Source organism: Nyctereutes procyonoides, unplaced genomic scaffold (genome assembly GCF_905146905.1).
Source record: "Nyctereutes procyonoides isolate TBG_1078 unplaced genomic scaffold, NYPRO_anot_genome, whole genome shotgun sequence".
NCBI classification, from domain to species: domain Eukaryota; kingdom Metazoa; phylum Chordata; class Mammalia; order Carnivora; family Canidae; genus Nyctereutes; species Nyctereutes procyonoides.
Window position 1 is genome coordinate 4,411,196 of NW_026575051.1, and position 23,134 is coordinate 4,434,329.

A 23,134-nucleotide genomic window follows, 5' to 3' on the forward strand; every position below is an offset into this window, starting at 1 on the left:
TTTAAATAGGGTGAGTAAGGAAGTTCTCACTGAAAAGGCAACATATGAGCAAAAACTTGTAGGAAGTTAAGGGGTAAGTCAAGCATACATTTGGGGGAAATGTATTCCAGTCAAAAGGAATAGCAAGTGCAAAGGCCTCAGAGCAGGAGTATGCCTTCTATATTCTATATTTGAGGAACACAAAGACACTAGCCAGTATGGCTTCAGTAGAATAAAACAGGAGAAACAGAGCAGAAGATGGGGCAGGTGGGAGTGAATTGGTGGCAGGTCATGTTAGCATTTTGTTGTGCATTAAGAGAGAGGAACCATTAGAGGGTTCTAACCAGTTAAGTGACATGATCTGACATTCAGGACCATTCTGGCTGCTTTGTTCAGAATAACCTGTAGAAGGCGAGAGTGGAAGGAGGGAAACTGGTTAGGAGGCTAATATAAGAGTCCAGGCAAGGGAACTTGATGCCTTGGACCTAAAGTTAAAGCAGTGGAAGAGTGAAAAGTGGTTGGATATTTTGAAAGAGGAGCCAACAAGATTTGCCAATGGATTAGAAAAGAGAAATTGACGATGGCTCCCTAATTTTTGGCCTGAGCACCCAAAGGATGGAGTTATAATTTACTGAAATAGGGGAGCCAAGAGGAGGGGGCAAGATGTGAGAAGGGATAGATAAGGAATTCACTTGTGAATGTGTCAAGTTTCAGGTGTTTGGGGACTCGAGATGTTGCATAAGCAGCTGGATAGACAAGTTTATTAGACATGCGTAAATTTCTGCTCTCCTGAGAACTGAAAGAACACTATTTCCTGAGCAAGAGACAAGGCAGTACAGTGGAAGAACACTGGCATTTCAGGTGTGAGCCCTGGCTCTGCCACCAGCTAGTTGGTGATCCTTTGGAACTCTTCCCACAGCTCTGCCTCCAGAACTTCATCTGCAAAATGACTGCATTAGACTAGAAATGAGCGCTCTTCTCAGCCCACACTCATTGTGAGAGTCAGTGAATTAGGGTTCAGAGTAAACAAGATAACGTCTGTATATTTGAGAGCATTTTGAAAACTGCTGAGCCCTACACCAGGTAGCAGTGTTGGTCATAAGATTCCTTCCTTCATTCCTTAAAGTAATATCCAGTGAGTGCTCGACACAGGATACAGTGGTGGAGAAGATGCATCCATGCCCCCGGGTAACACTACAGACTAGTTTGCCTGGTGCAACTTCACTGCTAAGTGTGGAGGAAACAGGCCAGAGGCTGGTGGTCTGGTGTGACATTAGCCGGGGAAAGCCTGTGCTTTTGCAGGCTTTAAGCCTATGGCCTTAAGCTACGGACAAAACCGCAGACACTTCTTGCTCTGGCAGCTCTCTGTCAAGGTAGAGAAACGTGTGTCAAGTGAGGGTCTCACAGATCCTAACCTGGGTCTGGGAAAAAAGTGAACATGGATGTCAGAGATGAGGCAAGATGATATTACAAGTGAGGGAAAGTGGTCATTGTTCCTGGGGTGGTAGGACTCTGTTTCTTTGTTCCTTCATTCTTACACTCAACATATACTCCTCTGCTAGGATCTTCTCTTTAGGAGCTTATGGGTTTTTGTTTTGTTAACTATTTTATTTATTTGGGAGAGAGTGGCGCACAGGGAGAGCACAAGCTGGGGGAAGAGGAAGAAATAGACTCACCGCTGAGTGGAGAGCCCAACACGGAGCTCAATCCTAGGACCCTGGGATCTGGACCTGGGCGGAAGGCAAACACTTAACCAACTGAGCCACCCAGGCGCCCCAGAGCTCATTGTTCTATAGTAGATAGTTTCAAATCTGGCCTCAGGAGTTTCAATTAGATCTAATTCACAGTAAGTGGAGTTGACTAAGGATTCAAATTTGAGCTAAAGAGCTTGATTAGCTATGTGATCTAATAATATTATTCATTTGGAATCTGTGGCTGCATTCTTTGTTAGGTGCTAATTACGCCAAAGTGCATGCTCTCCAGAAACTAAGTTATAAGCAGTGTAACAGAAAGTAGGAGTGTTATTTTCCCCCCAGAAGAGTCAGATTTAAGGAAGACACATACTGTGGCAGAGTAATTCCTTTGCTGCATCTGGAAGCACAGTGACTGTGCCTTGTTTATCCTTGTGTCATTTAGATGTCAATGTTTATATTATAAGGAGGGTCTCTGACCAGCTAAATAAGAGTACAAGATATAGTCCATCTCCATTGACAGGTCACCCACAAAATTTGTTTAGAGTGGATATGTAATCATCTTTCTTTAATGGAATGGGGAAGTTTTGTCCTGGTGAATGAAACAAAACCATTGAGATAAAATCCAAGTGCAGCTGAAGCCATTGTCTTTATCCTAGGCCTTAAGCTACGGACAGAACCACAGACACCTCTTGCTCTGGCAGCTCTCTGTCAAGGTAAAGAAACGTGTGTCAACCTGAGGGTCTCACAGATCCTAAATGGTTGTCTCTGTTTTGCTGCTGCAGGGCCTATTTAGGCTCCTCACTTATAGCTCAGAATTAGAAATATGTGGGCTGTTGGATGTGATGTACAAAGCCTCACAGCACATTAGAATGTCACCAGCTGGAAGTCAGAGCACTTCTTCTGGTACCTCTGGATTAACATTCGCCCTGAACTTGCCCTCAGGATATGGTTCATCTCTGAGAAGCCCAGATAGAATTTGCTAGCTTGGTACTTTTTCTCACTGTATTTGTTGGAAGCCCCTGCTGCTGTGAGATAGTTGATAAAGCATGACTCCCATGCACTTATGGTAAGAACCAAGGAAATGGGGGCTCTGTGAAATTGTAGAACTGGCCTGAGTCTTAGATGTGGAGGATATATCTGAAATCAGAGTTCTCTTTGAGGATACCATCCTCTCAACCTAGGAAGGAAGTACTGTCTGAGGCCACAGAAACAATGAGGGAGAAAACCCGTACCTAGCCACCACTTCAGCGGAACCCACCCTTATGACCTGGCGAGGGCCATGTATGCTAGAGACAGCATGTCCTGTGCAAATTTGCAGTTGCCTCATGTTCAGCTTGATCACCTTTCCATATGATCCATGAATTGTGAAGCTATGTTTTCAGGCGTGGTTTTCCTGCAAATCTATAACCTGGAATCTGTGCTGTCAGTACTGAACTGAGCTATGCCTCATGAATGAGGAATCATAAATATTCCTGTAGCCAACCAAAAGAGTGCAAGGCATGCTTTCAGACTGTCTTTTATTCCTTCATTTGTACTTGTTTATTTTACATAGAAAATCCATTCATGAGACCTAAGCTCAGTGAAAAGTCAACCTTATATTGCTATTCCCCACTCAGTTACCCTTCTACAGGTGACCCTAGTTAGTAATTTCTTGACTGTCTTTCCTCAGATTTTTGGATACCAGTGGTGTCATACAGAAGGCACTTTTATACCTTCCCATTTTTTAAAATTTAATATGTTTTGGTGATCTTTGCATGTCAATATGTAAAGACCTTCCTCATTTACCTGTGTCTGCATAGTATAAAAGTTCCATATTGAAAAAAAAATTTTTAAATTAAAAATAAATTTAAAAAAAGAAGTTCCATATTGAGAGACATTTATACTGCTTCTAATGTTTTCGCTATTACTACATATAGGGGTGCCATAACTAACCTTAGACGTGTGTCATTGTCCACACATGCGTGTCTTCCTGCAGACCAGACATGAAATTGCTGGGTCAGATGGTACATACATTTGTACTTTTGATCAATACTGCCAAATTGTCCTACGTAGAGCTCATACCAATGTATACTCCCCACCGGCAGTAGAAGAGTCTGTGTGTTTCCCCCACAGCCTCATAGACATTGCTCTGAGTTAAAAATATACAGATCAACATAGGATACTGAGCAACAGGGCCCCACCTTGACACACTATTCTGCAGGACACACAAAACACAGCACAGCCCCACTTTGAGGAATACCACACTTAAAAACATAGCCACCAGACTCTGGTGGTTAGAAGAAAGGAAAATCTTAGAGGAAGAAGCTTCCTACCTCAGTTCTTAGACTGGCATGAATTAAAGGAGAAATAGATGTCTTTTTTTTTTTTATTAAGATTTTATTTATTCATGAGAGACACACAGAGAAAGGCAGAGACACAGGCAGAGGAAGAAGCAGGCCCCACACAGGGAGCCCAACGTGGGACTTGTTCCTGGCACTCCAGGATCACGCCCTGGACTGAAGGCAGGAGCTCAACTGCTGAGCCACCCAGGTGTCCCTAGAAAAAGGTGTCCCTTTTTCTGCAGGACTTGGGAGGGCTGTGGGGGAAATAAAGGGAGATCCTGTGAGGGAGGAGCTTGCAACCAAGCAAATGTGTTTAGTGTTCACTGGAGAAGTACCTCTCAGCTCCATGCTCGTTTCTTATCATTTCAGCAACTTTATCTTTTTTAAAGGTTATACCCCTTCCTTTTAGTGCAACTGTTCTTTTTGGCCTCTTTGGTTCTCACCTCACTTGAAGTTAAGGTGTCTGCAAGTTGAAACTGGATGAGTGTTCAACCTTATGTCCTGTTTCACTTAGTGTTCATTTGTTAACTTTCCTCCATTAATTCAGATGGTCTTCATGGTTCTTGTCCAAAAAGCTTAAACAAGCATCCTGTGCAGTAGCATTTTTTTCTGTGTGTTCTTTTTTGCGGAATGAATTATGAAGATGAGGTTCTTAGATCTGAGATCCTGAACCTTCCCCGGTGGGGTTAAGCATTGATGGTTTTGTCCTCTGAAGAGCCTGGAGCAGTCTCTAGTGTCATCTGCAAGCCCATTTGTGCCTGCCTCCTGACCTTGCCGACATTGATGGACAGTTTATTTCTTAGAGCATTTTAGGTTTATAGAGAAATTGAATAGAAATGCAGAGTTCCAGGGGTGCCTGGGTGGCTCAGGTCATGATCCCATTGGGCTTCCAGCTCAGTGGGGAGTTGGCTTCTCCTTCAACTGCTGCCCCTCCCCACACTTTGCTCTTGCACGCACCTGTGCTCTCTCTCTCATAAATAAATAAAATCTTTTAAAGAATGCAGAGGGACGCCTGGGTGGCTCAGCAGTTGAGCATCTGCCTTTGGATCAAGGCGTGATCCTGGTGTCCGGGATCGAGTCCCACATCAGGCTTCTTGTGGGCAGTCTGCTTCTCCCTCTGCCTATGTCTCTGCTTCTCTATGTGTGTCTCTCTGATGAATAAATAAATAAAATTTTAAAAAATTTAAAAATGCAGAGAGTTGGGATCCCTGGGTGGCTCAGCGGTTAAGCGTCTGCCTTGGGCTCAGGGCGTGATCCTGGAGTCCTGGGATTAAATCCCACATCGGGCTCCCTGCATGGAGCCTGCTTTTCCCTCTGCCTGTGTCTCTGCCTCTCTCTCTCTCTCTCTCTCTCTCTCTCTCTCATGAATAAATAAAATCTTAAAAAAAATAAAGTCCAAATTAAAAAAGAAAAACGCAGAGAGTTCCCATTCACCCCCTTCCCCACTCCAGTTCTGTTTTCCCTATTAGTAGCATCTTGCATTGGTGTATATTTGCTATAATTGGTGAATTAATATTGATGCATTATTATTAACTAAAGTTCATAGTTTACATTATGGTTCACTCTTTGTGCTGTATGTTCTACGGGTTTTGACAAATACATAATGTCAGGTGTCTATTGACCATTACAGAACCATTTCACTGCCCTAAAAATGCCCTAGGCTCCATCTATGCATCCCTCCTCTCTTCCCACCCCCTCCCCCACCACACCCTTGGCAACCGCTGATTTTATTAGTGTCTCTAAAGTTTTCCCTTTTCAGAAGCTGTATAGTTGAAACCATACTGTATGTAGCCTTTTCAGATTGGCTTCTTTCACTTAGTAAAATGCATGTAAATTTCCTCCATGTCTTTTCTATGTCTTAATAGTTCATTTCTTTTTATCACTGAATAATATTCCATTGTCTGGGTGTACCACAGTTTGTTTATTGGAGGACACCTTAGTTGCTTCGGGCTTTTGGCAATTATGAATAAAGCTGCTGTAAATATCCACGTGCAGGTTTTCTGTTGACATGAGTTTTCAATTTAGGAGTAGGAACGCTGAATCATTTAGTAAGACTTTAATTTTGTAAGAAACTGCCAAACTGTCTTCCAGAGTACCATGTTGCATCCCCACCAACAATGAATGAAAGTTCCTGTTCCTCCACATCCTTGTCAGCATTGAGTGTTATTGCTGTTTGGATTTGGGCTATTGTGATTGGTGTGTAGTGGTATCTCATTGGCTGTAGGATGTTAATACTTTTACTTTGATTTATGGTAATGGAATAAGAATTATACCACCGTGATTGTTTGTTCTTGTACTTCATTTACTAATGAGAGTGAGCTTTTTTTGCATTATTTATTTACTACTAGCATTTTCCTTGCATGAATTCATACTGTTATGTGTCCAGTGGGAATTTGATATTGTTCTTGGAAGTTTAAATATGTATGTGCCTATGTGTGTTTTTTTTTCCACACCATTTTTTTTTTATTGTGGTAAAATACACATAACTGTCTTCACCATTTTTAAGTGTATATTTAAATTCCATTGTTTTTAATATCATGTCTTATATTTTCTTTAGTATTTTCCCTTAATACTGATTTTTTTAAACCTGACTCTTCTTCTGACTTGATTTTCTTTTGCGTCAAAAGTGAAAACTATCTTCTCTTCCTAGTTGAGATTTGACTATTGTTCCAAACTGATAGAATAAATTTAACCTTTTAGTCCCAGGGTGATGTTTTTAAATAACATGATGATCCTAAATAACTATGATGATCCAGTCCCTCCTGATGGCTGATGGCATGCATGTTTCATTTTCAAATAACCCTTCCCAAGACAGCAGTGACCCCAAGCTGAATTCCAGAAACAAAGTCAGATATAACTTGATAAAATCTGTATAAATTTGCATATTGTTATAAAACACACCCTTCCAAAATGACTTTATTCTGGACTTTTCTTTCCATGGACTAAATGTGGATTTGAAACAGCCATGATTCCATGTTGGGTGTTTACAAACTAAGGTGTTAAAGTTCACCTTAAATTTCAACTGAAAATTAGGTTTTTAAGTTACCTGTTTTAGTTTAAATGAATTCTGTTCTGCAGTAAAGGAGTCTGCATTTTCATTGCCCTTTTGGAATTAAAAATAATCCAGTTTGCCTAATTACTCTCTCCTCTGTGACTAATTCAAATCTATAAAATTGTAGTAGCCAAATAGGAACCATACTAAAAAGTGATTTGAGCTTTTAAAATCAGTGTGCATTTTGCAAAGAGATGTTTAGCTGATGTTTTAAATGTGTGTGTGTAAGTTTCTGTTATTAATTTCCTGTTTTCTCTTTAGTGTTTGGAAACCCACAGAACCAAGCCTGTTTCACTAGGGTTTTTGTGTGTGCATTGAAGTCATTTTCTATAATAACAAATACTGAATCATTTTAATACAGCTCTTGCAAATCTGGTTCTCATTTGTTTGCCCCTGACTCGCTCAGCCTCTGTCTCTCCCAACTTAATACGATTCTGTCCCCTCTGAGGAGTTTTATTTCCAAATGAGGAATTTTCTGAGTGAAAGTCAAGTCTTGTGTACCCCCCCCCCGCAAAGTGAAACATTCTTCTCTTTCCAAGCAGATGTTTTGTTTTGTTTGGGGGGGGGGGGTTGTTTGTCTTTTGGCTGCTGAATACAGTTATCCTCTGGTCTGGCTGAAACAGAGCACAGAAAGCCTTGTTCCAAATGTCCAAGGAGTCTGGGTTTGCCAGAAAATGATGGAAGAGTGAACAGGTGCCTGTAGTCAAGGCGAAGCCTAGCTTGGGAATGGGTCAGATTAGACATGAACCTTGCCAAAGTAGAGAGACACAAATTTATGGCTGCCATTTAGTTTCTTGTCTTCCGTTGTCTTGTCTTTCTGCTTTGAGGAGACCATTGAAGCACTTCTTGTTTCATAGAAGGACCTAAGACCCGAAGTACCCAAAAAGCTTTTCTAAATGTTCTGTCTCCCTGATAAATTATAATTTAGGTTTTTACATTAGGAAACATTTATATATTATGAAGCCATAGGGCTCTTTTCTGCATCAGAGCCAACAATAGCTTAAGTTCATTTTAAAATGCAACAAACAAGCTGGCTGCAAGCTCTGGAAGAGTCTGGAGTACGCCCTATTCATCCCTACCCATGGTCATGGCTCTTATTCCTCCCCTCCCCTCCCCTCCCACAACCCCCAGTCTGTCTCTCTCTTATACCCGGCTTAGGTCACTGGGGAGCTGACAAACCTTATACCCTACAAGGAGAAAATAGAGTAGCTGCCCCTGCTCCCCCTCCATCCTTTCTCAGAAGGCCACGGGAGTTATGAATCTGAAATGTCAAGTGCAGGCAGGAAATGTGAAGTCACAGCCATCCTGAGGCAGTGACAAGCCTCTCTTTGGCTCTGCCAGTGTCACCATTATTAGTTTAGTAGCAGCACAGAAGGACTCAGAGTAAAGCATCCTTTCACAGAGGAAAGGAAGAAAAGTGGCAATTAGATACTTGTACATGCCTGGCAGCCACAAAACACCTTCTCCCCACCCGAGGTCAGGCTCTGCTGGAAGGCAGCAGCAGAGATCGGGAAATGTTGGAGAGCCAGAGTGGACTATCTTAAACGTTTATATTACGGGCTTAAGGACAAAAATTGAATAGTTAGCCTGGACATGAGAACACGTAAAGGAGTGGAGATTTGTTTTCTTTAAGTCTAAGAAGCGTTATTTTGGAAAATGTTCCTCTTTCCATTGGGCTCAAGTCCTGGAGGACTGGGCTTAAGTTATCGTGGGTGAGATAAAAGTTAAACAATCAATAGTCAAGTGTTTTGAGTGCTGACACTGTGTCACAGTGGATTAGTAGAAGGAAGAAATGAACCAGATATTGAAAGGTATGGACCTGGGCCAGCTAGCCTGGCTTTGAATCCTTGCTTCACATTGACTAGCTGTGGGACCTTGGGATAATTACTCTGCCTCTAAGCCTCAGTCACCTCATCCATAAAGTGGGGATAATGTACCTATTTATTCATAGGGTTATTTTTAAGATTAAAAGAGCTAATATAGGTAAAGTGCTTTGAACAATGGCTCGCACTCTTAAGGGCTGTATATATGATAAATATAATTAGCATGAGCAGTGCAAAGGATTTTAGGGTCATCTGGGGCAGCACTTCATTTTACAGATTGGGAGGCAGACACAGAAGATAGACTTGAGATCAGAAGCCATTTCTTTTAAGATTTTATTTACTTATTCATGAGAGACACAGAGACACAGGAAGAGGGCGAAGCAGGCTCCTTGCAGGGAGCCTGATGCAGGATTCGATCCCAGGACTCCAGGATCACGCCCTGGGCCAAAGGCAGGCGCTAAACCACTGAGCCACCCAGGATTCCAGGAAGCCGTTTCTGCAGACTTCTAATCCAGGGCTGTTTCCACTATTTGGCTACAGTTTAGAAATACCCATTGCTTCAGAAGCACTTCCCTTGGGTTCCTCTTCCATCTCATCCTCCTCAGAGCCAGTTTTTCTAGGGTACTTCTGTGTGCCAGCACTGTACCAAATGCTGACATATGTGACCTTACTTAATCCTTACAGCAACCTGTGGAGAGGGTGCTATTTGAGGGGGGGGGTAAGGATTTTATTCATTAATTAATTAATTCATTCATTCATCCATCTGAAATAGAGGGCAAGTGAGAGAGAGGGAGAAGCAGGCTCTCCCACTAAGCAGAGAGTCTGATGCGGGGCTTGATCCCAGGACCCTGGAATCATGACCGGAGCTGAAATCAGACGCCAACCAACGAGCCACCCAGGTGCCCCAAAGGTGCTATTATTATCCCCCCCCCCTTTTTTTTTTACAAGTGGCACCTGAAGCTCAGAGAGGTTCAGTTACTTGCCCAAGGGCACACAGCTTCAAAGAGGGAAAGCATGAGTTAAAGCCCAGGCTGTCTGACTCTAGAACCTGTGTTCTCAACCAAGCCACAGATTTCCCTTAGAAAGTCCCAACAGAGTACAGATGTACTAAGTTAAACCAGCTATTGCTGCAGCAGCCACAGGAGCCAGCCATAAAGATTTGAGGCCATTTTGTAATGGCTTTGGTTTCAGACTGAGGTCTCATGTGTGTCCTTATTCTGACAATGCTGTTAACAAAAACAGATCACCAAAAGAATTTCTCTCCCTGCTTAAGACTCTGAAAGTCAAGGGTCAGGGAGCAGACCAAAAGAGGCCAGGACCAGAGCTTGTGGTTATCTGGGCTCTGGACAATGTTGGGGTCACTGCCAGGATCTTAGTAGAATAGATAAGATGGGTCATGGGATCCCTGGGTGGCTCAGCGGTTGAGCGTCTGCCTTTGACTCGGCATGATTCCGGAGTCCTGCATCGGCTTCCCTGCATGGAGTCTGCTTCTGCCTCTGCCTGTGTCTCTGCCTCTCTCTGTGTTTCTCATGAATAAATGAATAAAATCTTTAAAAAAAAAAAAGATAAGATGGGTCAGATGTCAGTTCCCATGTAGACCAGTGGTTCTTTACCTTTAATCGCTGTAAGACACTCGTGACAATCTTAAACTCCCTTCTGTTCAGAAAAATGCATAAGCTTGCACACCAAGTAGTGTTTCAGGTGGCTTCAGCTAAAAACCTCTGTACTAGGCCACATAATAAAGTATTTAAGAGCATACTCTGGAGCCAGATGGCCTGGATTCAAATCCTTCTCTTCCCCTTATTAGCTGTGCAACCTTGAGCCAATTTACTTAGTGTCTCAGGTTTCAATTCCTTCAAGTATAAAATGAGGATAATAACAGTATTCAATTATAGGATCATTGTGAGAATTAAGTGAGTTACTATGTATAAAATGTGTACACATGATTAGCTTTACAGCACTGTTCACTATTACTGCTGGTAGTATCTTAGCCCATTCAGTAAATGTTTATGGACAGAATGAATGAATAATTCTGGTGGGAATGCCAAGTCTAAAGTAGAACATCCCAACCAGTGTGTCACAAGTGGGCTATAGTCCTGTAAAGATATTGACCTGCTCAGCCCCAGCTGGTTGCTCCTAGCTTCAAGCAGCAGCAGCCACGGTGTACACACATCCTTCTCTCTGGGTGCCCTGACATGAAAACAGTTTGTGCAGCACTGATTGAGAAGATCAGTTGGCAGTTAGTGAGTACCAAGTAGGCAGTCCAGATCCCAAGTCCTGGGGAAGTCTGTGGTTGGGTGGCAGTGAGAATCTTAACTGCTAAACCTAGAGCAAGGGTTCACAAGTATGGGATGTGGCTCAAGCAGGCTGAACGCCAATGCAAGGGAAGTCCTGCCAGCAGGATGCTTCAGTACCTCGCTCCTTGCACGCAAGGACCCGATGATTCACTCCACAGGGATTTGTGGAGAGCCCACAGTGAACCAGAAACCAGGCTGGAGCCCAAGGTCTTGTGTGGATAACAGATGTTAAAGAGGCAGTGATAAGTATTCTAGGAAGTAGTGCCAAATAGCCCCCAGCCATGCCTGCAAAGTGGTGTGCAAGGCGGCGTCCAAGGGCCATAGGAAGCTTTTGAAGAGTTTTGGTCAAGGAAGTAGTGGATTTAGGTTTGTACTTTTTAAATTTTTTTTGAAGATTTTATTTGAGAGAGAGAGACCAAGCACAAGGAGGGGCAGAGGGTAAGGGAGAACCAAACTCCCTGCTGAGTAGGGAACTAGAGGCGGGGCTTGATCTCAGGACCCTATGATTCTGACCCAAGCAGAAGGCAGACAATTAACCTGCTGAGCCACTCAGGCACCCCTGTTCTTTTTAAAGTCATTCTGACACAATATTACAAAATGACTAGGAAACAGGCAAGAGTTTATTTGACATACATTAGGAGGCTCTTACAGTAGTCAAGATGTGACTTGACAAGATGATACTCACCTGAAATAGGTACATAGACTTTTTGTTTGAAGATTTTGTTTTTTTTGACAGAGCACAAGCAGGGGAAGCTGCAGGAGAAGAGGGAGAAGCAGGCTTCCTGCTTCCCCACTGAGCAGAGAGCCCGATATGGGTTTTGATCTCAGGACCCTGGGATCATGACCTGAGCCAAAGGCAGGCACTTAACTGACTGAGCCACTCAGATGCCCCCATTTAAGTTTTAATTGTTTTTAATTGAGGTAAAATTGACATACATTATATTTAAATTTTTTTATTTTTTTAAAGATTTTATTTATTTATTCATGAGGGGGGTTGGGCAGAGACAAAGGCAGAGGGAGAGGCAGGCTCCATGCAGGGAGCCTGACGTGGAACTTGAACCCGGGACTCCAGGATCAGGCCCTGGGCTGAAGGCGGGCGCTAAACCGCTGAGCCACCCAGGCGTCCCTATATTTAAATTTTAGATATATGACATAATGACAATATCTGTATGCATTGCAAAAATTGTGATCACCACAATTAGTTTAGTTAATATCTATCACTATACATAATTATAGATTTTTTTCTTATGTTGAGAACCTTTAAGATTTATTCTCTTAGCAACTACCAAATAATGTAATTCGTTATTATTAACTTTAATCACCATGCTGCATATTATATCCCCGTGACTTATTTTATAACAGCAAGTTTGTACCTTTTGACTCTTGATCCATCTTGCCTACCCCTAATCCCTACCTCTGGCAGCCACCAATCTGTTCTCTGTATCTGCGGGTTTGGGTGTTTTTTGGGTTTTTTTATATTCCATTCATGAGTAAGATCATAGGGTATTTGTCTTCAACTTATTTCACTTAGCATAATACCGTCTAGGTCCATCCATTTTGGCACAGATGGCAAGATTTCCTTTTTTATGGCTATATAATATCTTATTATATATGCACTACAGTTTATTCATTTATCCATCCATGGACACTTAAGTTGTTTCCATGTCTTGGCTATTGTAAATAATGCTGATGCATGTACTTTTTCAAGTCAAGTATTTTTATTTTCTTCGGACAAATACCCGGAAGTGGAACTGCTGGATCATAAGCTAGTCTTATTTTTAACTTTTGAGGAACCTCTATACTGTTTTCCAATTTACACCAATTTCCATTCCCACCAACAGTGCACAAGGGTTCCCTTTTCTCCACATCTTCCCAAGCCCTTGTTATTTTGCATCTTTTTGAAATAGCCATTCTAACAGGTGATACCTCATTGTGGCTTTGATTTGCGTTTCTCTGGTGATTAGGGATCCTGAGCATCTTTTCGTGTACTTGTTGGCCATTTGGATGTCATCATGGGGAGACTGCCAATTCAAATCCTCTACCTGGTTTTTTAATTGGATTGTTTGGGGTTTTTTGCTATTAAGTTGTATGAGCTCTTCATATCTTTTGCATATTAACTCCTTATCAGATATATGATTTGTAGATATTCCCTCCCTTTCTGTAGCTTGCCTTTTCATTTTGTTGATGGTTTCCTTTACCATGCAGGAACTCTGAAGTTTGATGTAGTCCCACTTGCTTATTTTCACTTTTGTTTCCTTGGCTTTTGGTGTCAAATGCAAAAGAAGTATAACCAAGACTGTGTCAGGGAGCTTACCACCTATGTTTTCTTCTAGGAGTTTTAAGGTTTTTGGTCTTACATTCAAGCCTTTAATCCATTTTGAGTTAATTTTTGCCTTTGGTGTCAGATAGTGGTGTTATCTCGACTTTTGAAGGAAAAGGAGGAATCAAGGGTGACTCCATCGATTCTGGGTGGCTGGAGATGCCAGCCCAGAGATGGGGGATACTGGAAGAAAAACAGTTCTGGGGAGTACATTGTGAGTTTTTTTGGGGACTCGTTCTGTTTGTGATACCTGTGGGGTGTTCACTGATGGTGGTCAACAAGGCCAGTGGATGGGTAGATCCGAGCATAGGAAAGCTGTCAGAATGTGCAGAGATGTGATATGTGCACCCCAGAACTAGCGGCAGTGGAGCTGGCAGCCTGCCTCGAACAGGGCTTCCTTCTAAAGAAAATGAGTTTAAAAATGGATTTTGATCAATGAATCTAACTTTATAACCAGTTTGGCTCGCATGATTCTGTTGTACACTCAACTTGTGGAATTTTTAAATAGGTATGTTTTGACCTTCTTCATAAAAGCTAACATATTTCTTTACTTTGAAGAATTCATCTCTTTTTCTTCTCAGCTGGCCTCATTCACTCTTTCCTCATATGTCCTTGTAGCAAGAGGAAGCTGTGCAACTCATAATGTGACACTGTCCATTTTCTCAGACTTGTGACCCAGAAGGAAATCTCTGACCTCAGCTGTGGCTCTTGGTGCTGGCCAGAAGCCAACTTCATGTCTGAGTGTATGGGTAGCAGTTTGCCATGGAGAGCTTGGGGCTGCAAACGGTGACCCTCAGTGATGGGACGACAGCCTACGTCCAGCAAGCTGTCAAAGGTAAGTATTCCCAGGCACCCCAGAATCCCACCCTGTGCCCCAGCCTCTGGAGAGGAGTGTCCCCTTCTAAGAGTCTCACCACCACTGTGCCCTCCCACTTGCATACCACAGCTTGCTCTGCATGAAAATTTCTTGAGATCATTGACAAACCCTTTAAGAGAAAATGCCATTCAAGGCAGGCCTGCCTAGAAAATCAGACTAGCTGAGCCATAGGAACCAAGACCTCTGAAAGGCAGAATTCCTTACATGGGGCAAGTGGTTCATAAATGTTTCTGGAAATGAATGAACATCGTGCTGGCTATACGACTTCCTGCTCTCCAGATAACTCCCTATCCTGTTTCTCAGTGCTTTCTAGAAACTCTCAAACAGGTTAAGCCATATACAGAGAGGGACACCCCAGCATAGGTCTCATGCCCTAGGCCCCACTAAGTTTGCCAGGAATAAACATTGAATTGCCAACAAAGAGTGAATAATTTTGTAGTGCAAGTATGTCCCAAATACACCCTGGGATAGATAATGTATAAACATGGGATTAAATACTAAAAATAGTAAAATAATACTTCAGTACTAAGTACTGAAAAAGAATTTGCTGTTGATCTGAAATTTGAATTCACCTGATATTCATTTCTCAAGAAACTTAAAATCAAAAAAAAAAAAGAGAGAAAAGAAACTTAAAATCAGGGTGAGCGTGGAGTGTCACTGAAGGGGCAGAGCCTTCAGGCCAGGGACACTCACTGTTGTGACAGCCTCTTTCCTTACCAGCATTCTCAGGAGGGCCAGATGGCCTGCCTGCCCTCCCCGAACAGCACTGGGCAAACATCGCCACGTTCCTGCTCTTTTATGTTGCCTTTTCTAGACTCTGTGAGCACCACCATCTGCGTGAATGCACTGTCATTGCAACATTGCTCGCCTTCATTTCAACACACTGTGGAAGTGTATTTCAGTTCCCAAGTGTACAGATAAATTGTTTGTTGATTTTATTTTAAATTGTCTGCTTCCTGATGACGACAAAGAGGCCCCTTAATCTCATCAGTAAGCTCTTTCTGTATGACAGAAGAGTGTTAGAGGGTGGTTGCCTTCTGGAGAGGTTTTTTGTCAAGAGCTATCTATGATATGTGGGTCTGGTTGGCTTTGTTTTCTTGAGTGAGGAACTTCTCTGGGATACTTTTGAAGCCTGAAACCCTCAGTTTGCAGACTTCCCGTCACAGATCTTGCCCCTCAGCAGAATGAGACGGAAGAACTTAGGGAGTATGGAAATGACTGTGTCTGCTCCACGGACCCAGTTACTTCCCATGCCTCAGTCTTCTGCCATGAATTAGTGGTCAAGTGAATGAATAAAAAGCAAATGGTGGGATCCCTGGGTGGCTCAGTTTAGCGCCTGCCTTGGGCTCAGGACGTGATCCTAGAGTCCCAGGGTCGAGTCCCACATCAGGCTCCCCTGCATGGAGTCTGCTTCTCCCTCTGCCTATGTCTCTGCGTCTTTCTCTCTCTGTGTCTCTCATGAATAAAATAAAATTAAATTAAATGAAATTAAAACAAAATAAATAAAATAGCAAATGGCCTCACTTGGTGGTTGAGAAAGCTACTCTTTTTTTCTTAGGTCTTTCCCTTTTATGTCTGGGTCTTTTTGCCTCCCCCACCTCCCCGTTTATATCTTTCTCTGGTCCCTGTTCTCTGGCTCCTCCACAGCACTGCAGCGTGTGCTTGGATGTGTACGCGCACAGACTCACACACAACAGATTTCACACTCCTGAGGGGAGATCTGGCCTCCAGGAAGCGGGACCACGCTGTTCTAAAAGGCATCTTTCTCACTGGTGAGCGCCTCTGAAGCTCTTGACCAGGGCACTGTCATCCTTGTCAGCAGGAAGCTCTTTCTGGGTCTAGCTTAGGCAGCAGGAAGCCCTAAAATTTTATGAGATTTGTCTCTAATTAGGGTAAGCATAAAAACGTGTTATTCAAACCCAACACTTCTGGAAGTGGAAGAGTGTGCTATGAATAAAAATGCACTGGCACTGTTCTGGGCAAACAGGAACATATTGGCCACCTCTCCATAGTGGAATATGAGGGCCCGGCCGTCAGTTGTCTTCCCCTGCCTGGCCCTCCGCATTGTTGTCTCTGGTGTAAGGGGTGATTGTAGGTTGAAATCTTTTCTCAAATAACTCTTCTCTATCTTTTGTCTCATCCCTTGAAGCAATAGCCACAGTGCTGCCAGAAGCTCTGCTAGCACTCTTAGAACTCCAAGTGCAGTGCCCTTGCCTTGACAGATAAAGGGTTAAATGCAGGGAAGCCCATGGCTTGCTGATGGGAGGTGGTGAGGGGTCCCCCTCCCTCATCTAAATGCCTCTCTCCTACTTCTTACCTTTGTCTCTACCTTACCTGTCTTCAGCTGAGTTGTAGAACTGTGGGTTACTGACCCAAGAAGACTCCATGTGAAAGCGAGTTTGAGGATTCTTCTGAGGGGGAGATAGCAGGGTTAGGCCAGAAGCAGCTGCCTGGTCTTTTTCCTACATCGTAAGAACTCAAATTTCTAAATCCTGAAACTTGTAAAGAAACAAGTAAGCAGGGGATCCCTGTGTGCCTCAGCGGTTTGGCACCTGCCTTTGACCCAGGGCATGATCCTGAAATCCCGGGATCCGGTCTCACGTTGGGCTCCCTTCATGGAGCCTGCTTCTCCCTCTGCCTGTGTCTCTGCCTCTCTCTCTGTGTGTGTCTCTCATGAATAAGTAAATAAAATCTTAAAAAAAAAAAAAAAAAAAAAGAAAGAAACGAGTAAGCAAACCACTTGTCAAGAACGTTTCTCTCTCCCTTATTACCTTTCTCTCTTTTCCCCTCATCCCCTGGGAAACTCACTGGATATGAAACGAGGCCTGTCTAATCCTAATTCTAAACCGAAGAGCCCATTGCTGTTAGAAGTGCTCCCAGTAAGCCTCTCTCCTGGTGTCCGGCAACCAACCTCCCCACCCCCTCCACCATCTCTAAAAATATATAAATAAATGAAATCTTTTAAAAAAGTACTTTCCAGTAAAGATCTGAGGTAAAGGAAGGTTAATAATCTCAGGAACGCTGGAGTCTTGTTCCGTTTTATACTGCTTGCTTATTGCCTTAGGTGAGTCATTTTTTAATTAGAAAATTGAAATAAGGGATCCCTGGGTGGCGCAGCGGTTTGGCGCCTGCCTTTGGCCCGGGGCGCGATCCTGGAGACCCGGGATCGAGTCCCATGTCGGGCTCCCGGTGTATGGAGCCTGCTTCTCCCTCTGCCTGTGTCTCTGCCTCTCTCTCTCTCTGTGTGTGACTATCATAAATAAAAAAAAATTAAAAAAAAAAAACTTTAAAAAAAAAAAGAAAATTGAAATAAAAATGTCAGAGATGAATGAAGGAGATATTCCCCACAGTGGCAGTGAAACAAGAACTAGAGGACACCCAGTAGCCCTGCAGTTGTGTTCACATTTGCTCCTTGTAGCTTTATTTTCTGATTATTCTAAAATGCAGATCAGGTTTATGATAATAAAAGCTAAGGCGGGGCAGCCCAGGTGGCTCAGCTGTTTAGCGCCACCTTCAGTCCAGGGCCTGATCCTGGAGACCCAGGATCAAGTCCCACGTCCAGCTCCCTGCATGGAGCCTGCTTCTCCCTCTGCCTGTGTGTGTGTCTCTCTCTCTCTCTCTCTCTCTTTCTCTCCCCCTCCCCCCTGTGTCTCTCCTGAATAAATAAAATCTTTAAAAAAAATAAGTAAGTAAATAAATAAAAGCTAAGGCTTGGGACCCCTGGGTGGCTCAGTCGGTGAAGCAACTCCTGCCTTTGGCTCAGGTCATGATCCCAGGGTCCTGGGATGGAGCCCTCCGTAGGGTTCCCTGCTTAGTGGGGAGCCTGCTTCTCCCTCTGCCTGCCACTCTCCCTACTTGTTCTCTCTGGCAAATAAATAAAATCTTAAAAAAAAAAAAAAAGCTAAGGCTTGGGGTGTCTGGGTGGCACAGTCGTTTGCACATCTGACTCTTGATTTCAGATCAGGTCGTGATCTCAGGAATGTGAGATCAAGCCCCACTTTGGGCTCTGCCCTCAGCATAGAAGGCTGCTAAAGTTTCTCTCTCTCTCTGCTCTTCTCTGCTGCTCTCACTCTCAAATTAAAAAAAAAAAAAAAAAAAGCAGCAGCAGCAGTAGCTAAGGCTTATTGAAGGCTGACCATCAACACTCCTGGCTTTGTCTTATATTCATTAATTCATTTAACCCTCACTGCAATCCAGTAGAAGACACAGTTTTTAATCCTCTTTTTAAAAGGGGGAAACTGAAGTACAGGGAGGTTAAATAAACTGTCTGAGGACACACAACTCGTAAGAGGTAGAGCAGAAATTCAAACCCAGGATGCCTGGACAGCTCCAGAGCCACTTGCTTTTAACCATTAAGCTATAGTACCTTATTAGAAAGTCTCGTTCTGGACATACTGCCACAGTGGGAGACAAGGAATGTATTTTGATTTGTTAGTGTGAGTGCTGAATTTTGAGCCACCGAGGTCTTTCCAGGTTTCAGGGCGTTCTTTGTTCTCTGTTTAGATCAGTCTTGGCAGCCTGCTATTAAGCTGGAAGTCCTCACTTCATGGGGCATGGACAGAATAATAAATGAAGTTTCTACTTCTTGAGTAGAGGAAGGGAATCTGGTGGGAGCTGTAGGGCTCCTCCTGGTGGGATGTCTTTCTACCCACCAGTACCTCTGCGGCCCAGACCCAGGGAGGCAAGGAGCAGGAGGCATAGGGCATGTCACCTGTGCTTAGACATGCAAACTATGCCTCAAACAGGCCTTTTGGGGAAGTAGGCAAGTGTTCCTCAGCCCTCTTCAGGGCTTGACCTACTTCTCTCCATTTCTACCTTTACAGGAGAGAAGTTGCTTGAAGGGCAAGTGATCCAGCTTGAGGATGGGACCACTGCATACATTCACCAAGTGATGGTGCAGAAAGGTGAGAGCACCCCAAGACACCCCAACCTCATGGAGAGAAGCCAGGCAGCCCCCGCTGAGGGAGGTGTGGGATGGCATCGAGCTCCAGAGGAAGACAAGCATTGCTCTCCTTTCAGAACCTCTCTCCTTTGAGGATGGACAGCCTGTACAGTTGGAAGATGGCAGCATGGCCTACATACACCGAACACCCAAAGGTGGGGTCATAGTCATCACAACTGGTGGGACAGAAGGGAGGCTGAATGGGCAGAGGTTGGGGCATAGCCTTGGGACCTGTAGTGCCCAAGTTCAGCTGGATTAGCAGTCTCACCTCCTTTCCCTGGTGCCGACCACAGGAGTGGCAATTTCTGCCTCTGGGAAACCGAGCTGTGGGAGTCAGTAGCATGGGCCTCAATGGTGGCTTTCTCTCTAACATAGCTGCAAAATCTTAGGGCTTTAAATAGGACCTGAGGACATCATCGAAGACCAGGAGTAAAAACTTATTAACATTTAAGACTGAAGTCTCTAAGTAGAGAGGAATAACGATTTATTCCTTTTACAAGGAGTTTCTCGAGCAACTATTGTATGCCAGGCATTGTGCTAGATATGGAGTGTGCAAGAGATGACAAAGGCAGACACAGTCCCTGCCCTTCTAGAGACCAGTGGGGAAAACAGAAGTGAGAAGAACTATAACCGATGAATTGATCATCACAAACCCTCCAGCTCAGGGAGGGCTTCCCTGATAAAGTGACGCTTGGGCTGAGAGCGAAAGTATAGACTTCGCTAGAAGAAGAGGGACAACGGGAGGGAATGACATGGGAGGCTCAGAGATGGTAGAAGGAAGAATGGCATGTTTCAAGGAACTGCCAGGAGCCAGAAGGAGTGGGGCAGGATAGGTAAGATGAGAGAGGCAAGGCCAGAGCACTGAGGCTTGAGAGTCAAGAGAAAGGTTTTATTGGTGGTCTTTATCCTGAGACCAGTGGGAAGTAGTTGAACCATCAGGTAACATGATCTCCTACGTGTCCTGCAAAGATCGCTCTGGATGCTGTGCTGCCTGGTAGGAATTAGAGGGCCAGTTAAGAGGTTCTTGTGATCATCTAGGCCATGATCATGATGGGTCCCCTCAGTTCCTCATGGACCTTGTGACTTCCCAGTCAGTGCTTCATAGGAGGCCTTGTCCTCAGGAGAGGTGGCCCCAGAAGAAGGACCAGCCAGAGTGAATCACCAAGGCGAGGGACCAGGAGACCTTAAAACCTTCCTTGGTATATGTACCTCTTCTTACCTTAAAGCAGGGTAGGAAGGTATAAGATATCTTATATCTCTTGCCCTTGTGTGGCATCTGGGCTAACGTGTTTCCTGCAGAGGGTTATGACCCCAGTGCCCTGGAAGCTGTCCAGCTGGAAGATGGCTCCACTGCCTACATTCACCACCCCGTGACTGTGCCGTCAGACAGCGCCATCCTGGCTGTGCAGACAGAGGTGGGCTTGGAGGACCTGGCTGCAGAGGATGATGAGGGCTTCACCGCAGACACGGTAGTGGCTCTGGAGCAGTATGCCAGCAAGGTGAGCTCACAGAGCCTGACACTGCCCATTAGCTCCCTTGGCCCAAACTGCCACACTAGGGGACAAGGGCAGTTCCATGCTTGGGCATGGCCTGAGCTACTCCCCTTGCCCCTCCACCCCGGCTCCCCCAACTCATTTCTTGTGTCACTGTCCAGGGCATACGTGGCAGCATGGCTGGGGCCACTGACAGTTGTTGACACTCTCCCTAGTTTAGGCCGTCTCTGCAGAGGAAAGGCGGCTGCAAGAAATGGTGACATCTGTACAGTGGCTATTTAGACACAGCTTCACTTTTGCTGTTGTAATAATCCTCTGTGCTGTCTGAGAAAGCCCTTGCCAGTGACTTTTATTAGTTTTCACAGGCCACTGAGGTCATATGGTCTCATCTTTATTTCTTCTCTGCAACTCATTCAGTCATTTGGGAAAATAACCTCAGTAAGCAGTGACGAGGGCAGATGCAGCAGAGCAGCTGAGATTCTTGGAACACAGGGCCTTCACAGTAGCTCAGCTGCAAGGGAGAAGGATCTTGGCTCTCCTAGCATCGGTCACTCTGGCAAAGCTGCGGTCCCACCCACGGGGAAGTGGGCACTAATCTGTGAGGGTGCCAGACCAGGGTGCACCCCCCTCAGGTGAACTGCAGACCTTCAGGGTGGACATGGCAAGGCTCCCGAGGGCACTAATGTTACCCAAAGATTGGGGGCTGGGAAAGTTTTTTTAATAATAAGACTATGTGGGGGCAGCCCCGGTGGCACAGCGGTTTAGCACTGCCTGAAGCCCAGGGTGTGATCCTGGAGATCCAGGATCGAGTCCCACGTTGGGCTTTCTGCATGGAGCCTGCTTCTCCCTCTGCCTGTGTCTCTGCCTCTCTCTCACTCTCTTTGAATGAATAAATAAATAAATAAATAAATAAATAAATAAATAAATAAATAAATCTTAAAAAAAAAAAACAATTAGACTATGTGGCAGTATCAGAGGAGAAGAGGAAATTCTCATGTCTTTCCAAAATGAAGCCCAAAACTTGCTACCAGACCACTTGGGGCTATGCCCACTCCCACCGCCATTTCCTGCGGTTTATTTTAGAAGCCAGATTTGAGATTTGCTGCTGTTAGGATGACAACTGGGCTCTGAATCATGATCCCTGAGACCCGTGCTGGCTCTGCCTCTACCTAGTCTGACGTTGAGTGAGAGGGAGTCATTCTGCTCACAGACTTAGCTCGCTCCTCTGAAAGGATGAGAACGGGACTAGATGACCTTAGAGGCCACTTTCAACTGAAGTTCCTTGATTCCCTCAAGAGCCAGTGAGGCAGGGGAATAAAATGTGAACACCTGGGTAGGTTAGCCCACTAAGGAGGCCTGGCCACCTGTGACAGTCCCCCTGCCATTCACCAGCTGTTTAAGTGTCTGTGAAATTTTGTCAGCTGCTTGACCCCCTGACCTGGAGCTGATGAGACAGACCTTGCTGTGAATTTGGCCTCACCGGTTCGTCTTCTACTCCCCAGGACTCCCAGAGTTCTATTTCAGGAGCTCGTGAGAAGGCCAAAGTGTCCCAGAAACAAAGACTAAGGGCAGTCCCAACAGATCCCTGCTCAGGAAAGCAGAAGAGCAGCAGGGCTCCCTGAAGCCCGCGGCAGGTGTGAAGCGGGTGGCTCCAGCAGTGTCCCCAAGAGAGATGATGGGGGGGCCTGTCAATCAGCTGGGTGCTGTGGTTAGAGCTGAAACTTCTGATGCAGACCTGTAGGCCCCTGCCCTGGGTGCTTCTGCAGTTCGTTGCTTGTGGCCACCTCATTCCGGTGAACCCAGGTGAGCTTCTCCCCATGGCATGTCCGTTGTTAGTGGCCCTTCTGAGCACAGGTTTCCTAAAGGGAGGGAGGGGTCTCCTACCATCAGAAGATACGTGTCCAGAGCTGTGGCCTTCTAGGTACATATGGTCAAAAGTGGGGGTTGCTGGGGCACCTGGCTGGCTCAGTGGAGCATATGATGATCTTGGGGGTTGTGGGTTTGAGCCCCACATTGGGTGTAGAGATTACTTAAAAATAAAATCTTAAGGGGCTCTTGGATGGCACGGTTGATTGAGTGTTCGACTCTCAGCTCAGGTTTCAGCTCAGGTCATGATCTCAGCATCCTGGGATCAAGCCCCACATTAGGCTCTATGCTCAGCACAGAATCTGCTTGAGATTGTTTCTCCCTCTGCTCCCCTCCCCCATACTCACTGGCTCATACACACATATGTACTCTGTCTCTCTCATAAATAAATAAATCTTTTTTTAAAAAAGGCTTAGGGACACCTGGGTGGCTCCGTGGTTGGGCGTCTGCCTTCGGCTCAGGTCATGATC

The 23,134-nt window shown here is 44.7% G+C and overlaps 1 protein-coding gene across 5 annotated transcripts in view; it reads left to right on the plus strand.

Moving 5' to 3' along the window:
- The window catches only part of ZNF76 (zinc finger protein 76), a 34,411-nt gene that overhangs the window by 4,627 nt on the left and 6,650 nt on the right, over window positions 1-23,134 (plus strand). For all 5 annotated transcript variants that reach the window (XR_008665104.1, XM_055330480.1, XM_055330478.1 and 2 more), the window contains exons 2-5: window positions 14,153-14,321; window positions 19,187-19,267; window positions 19,383-19,460; window positions 20,605-20,804. Coding sequence is in view for 4 of the 5 variants with exons in the window: in XM_055330480.1 (XP_055186455.1) it covers window positions 14,249-14,321; window positions 19,187-19,267; window positions 19,383-19,460; window positions 20,605-20,804 (432 nt within the window). In the remaining variant the exon portion in view is untranslated. The remainder of the gene's footprint in view (window positions 1-14,152; window positions 14,322-19,186; window positions 19,268-19,382; window positions 19,461-20,604; window positions 20,805-23,134) is intronic.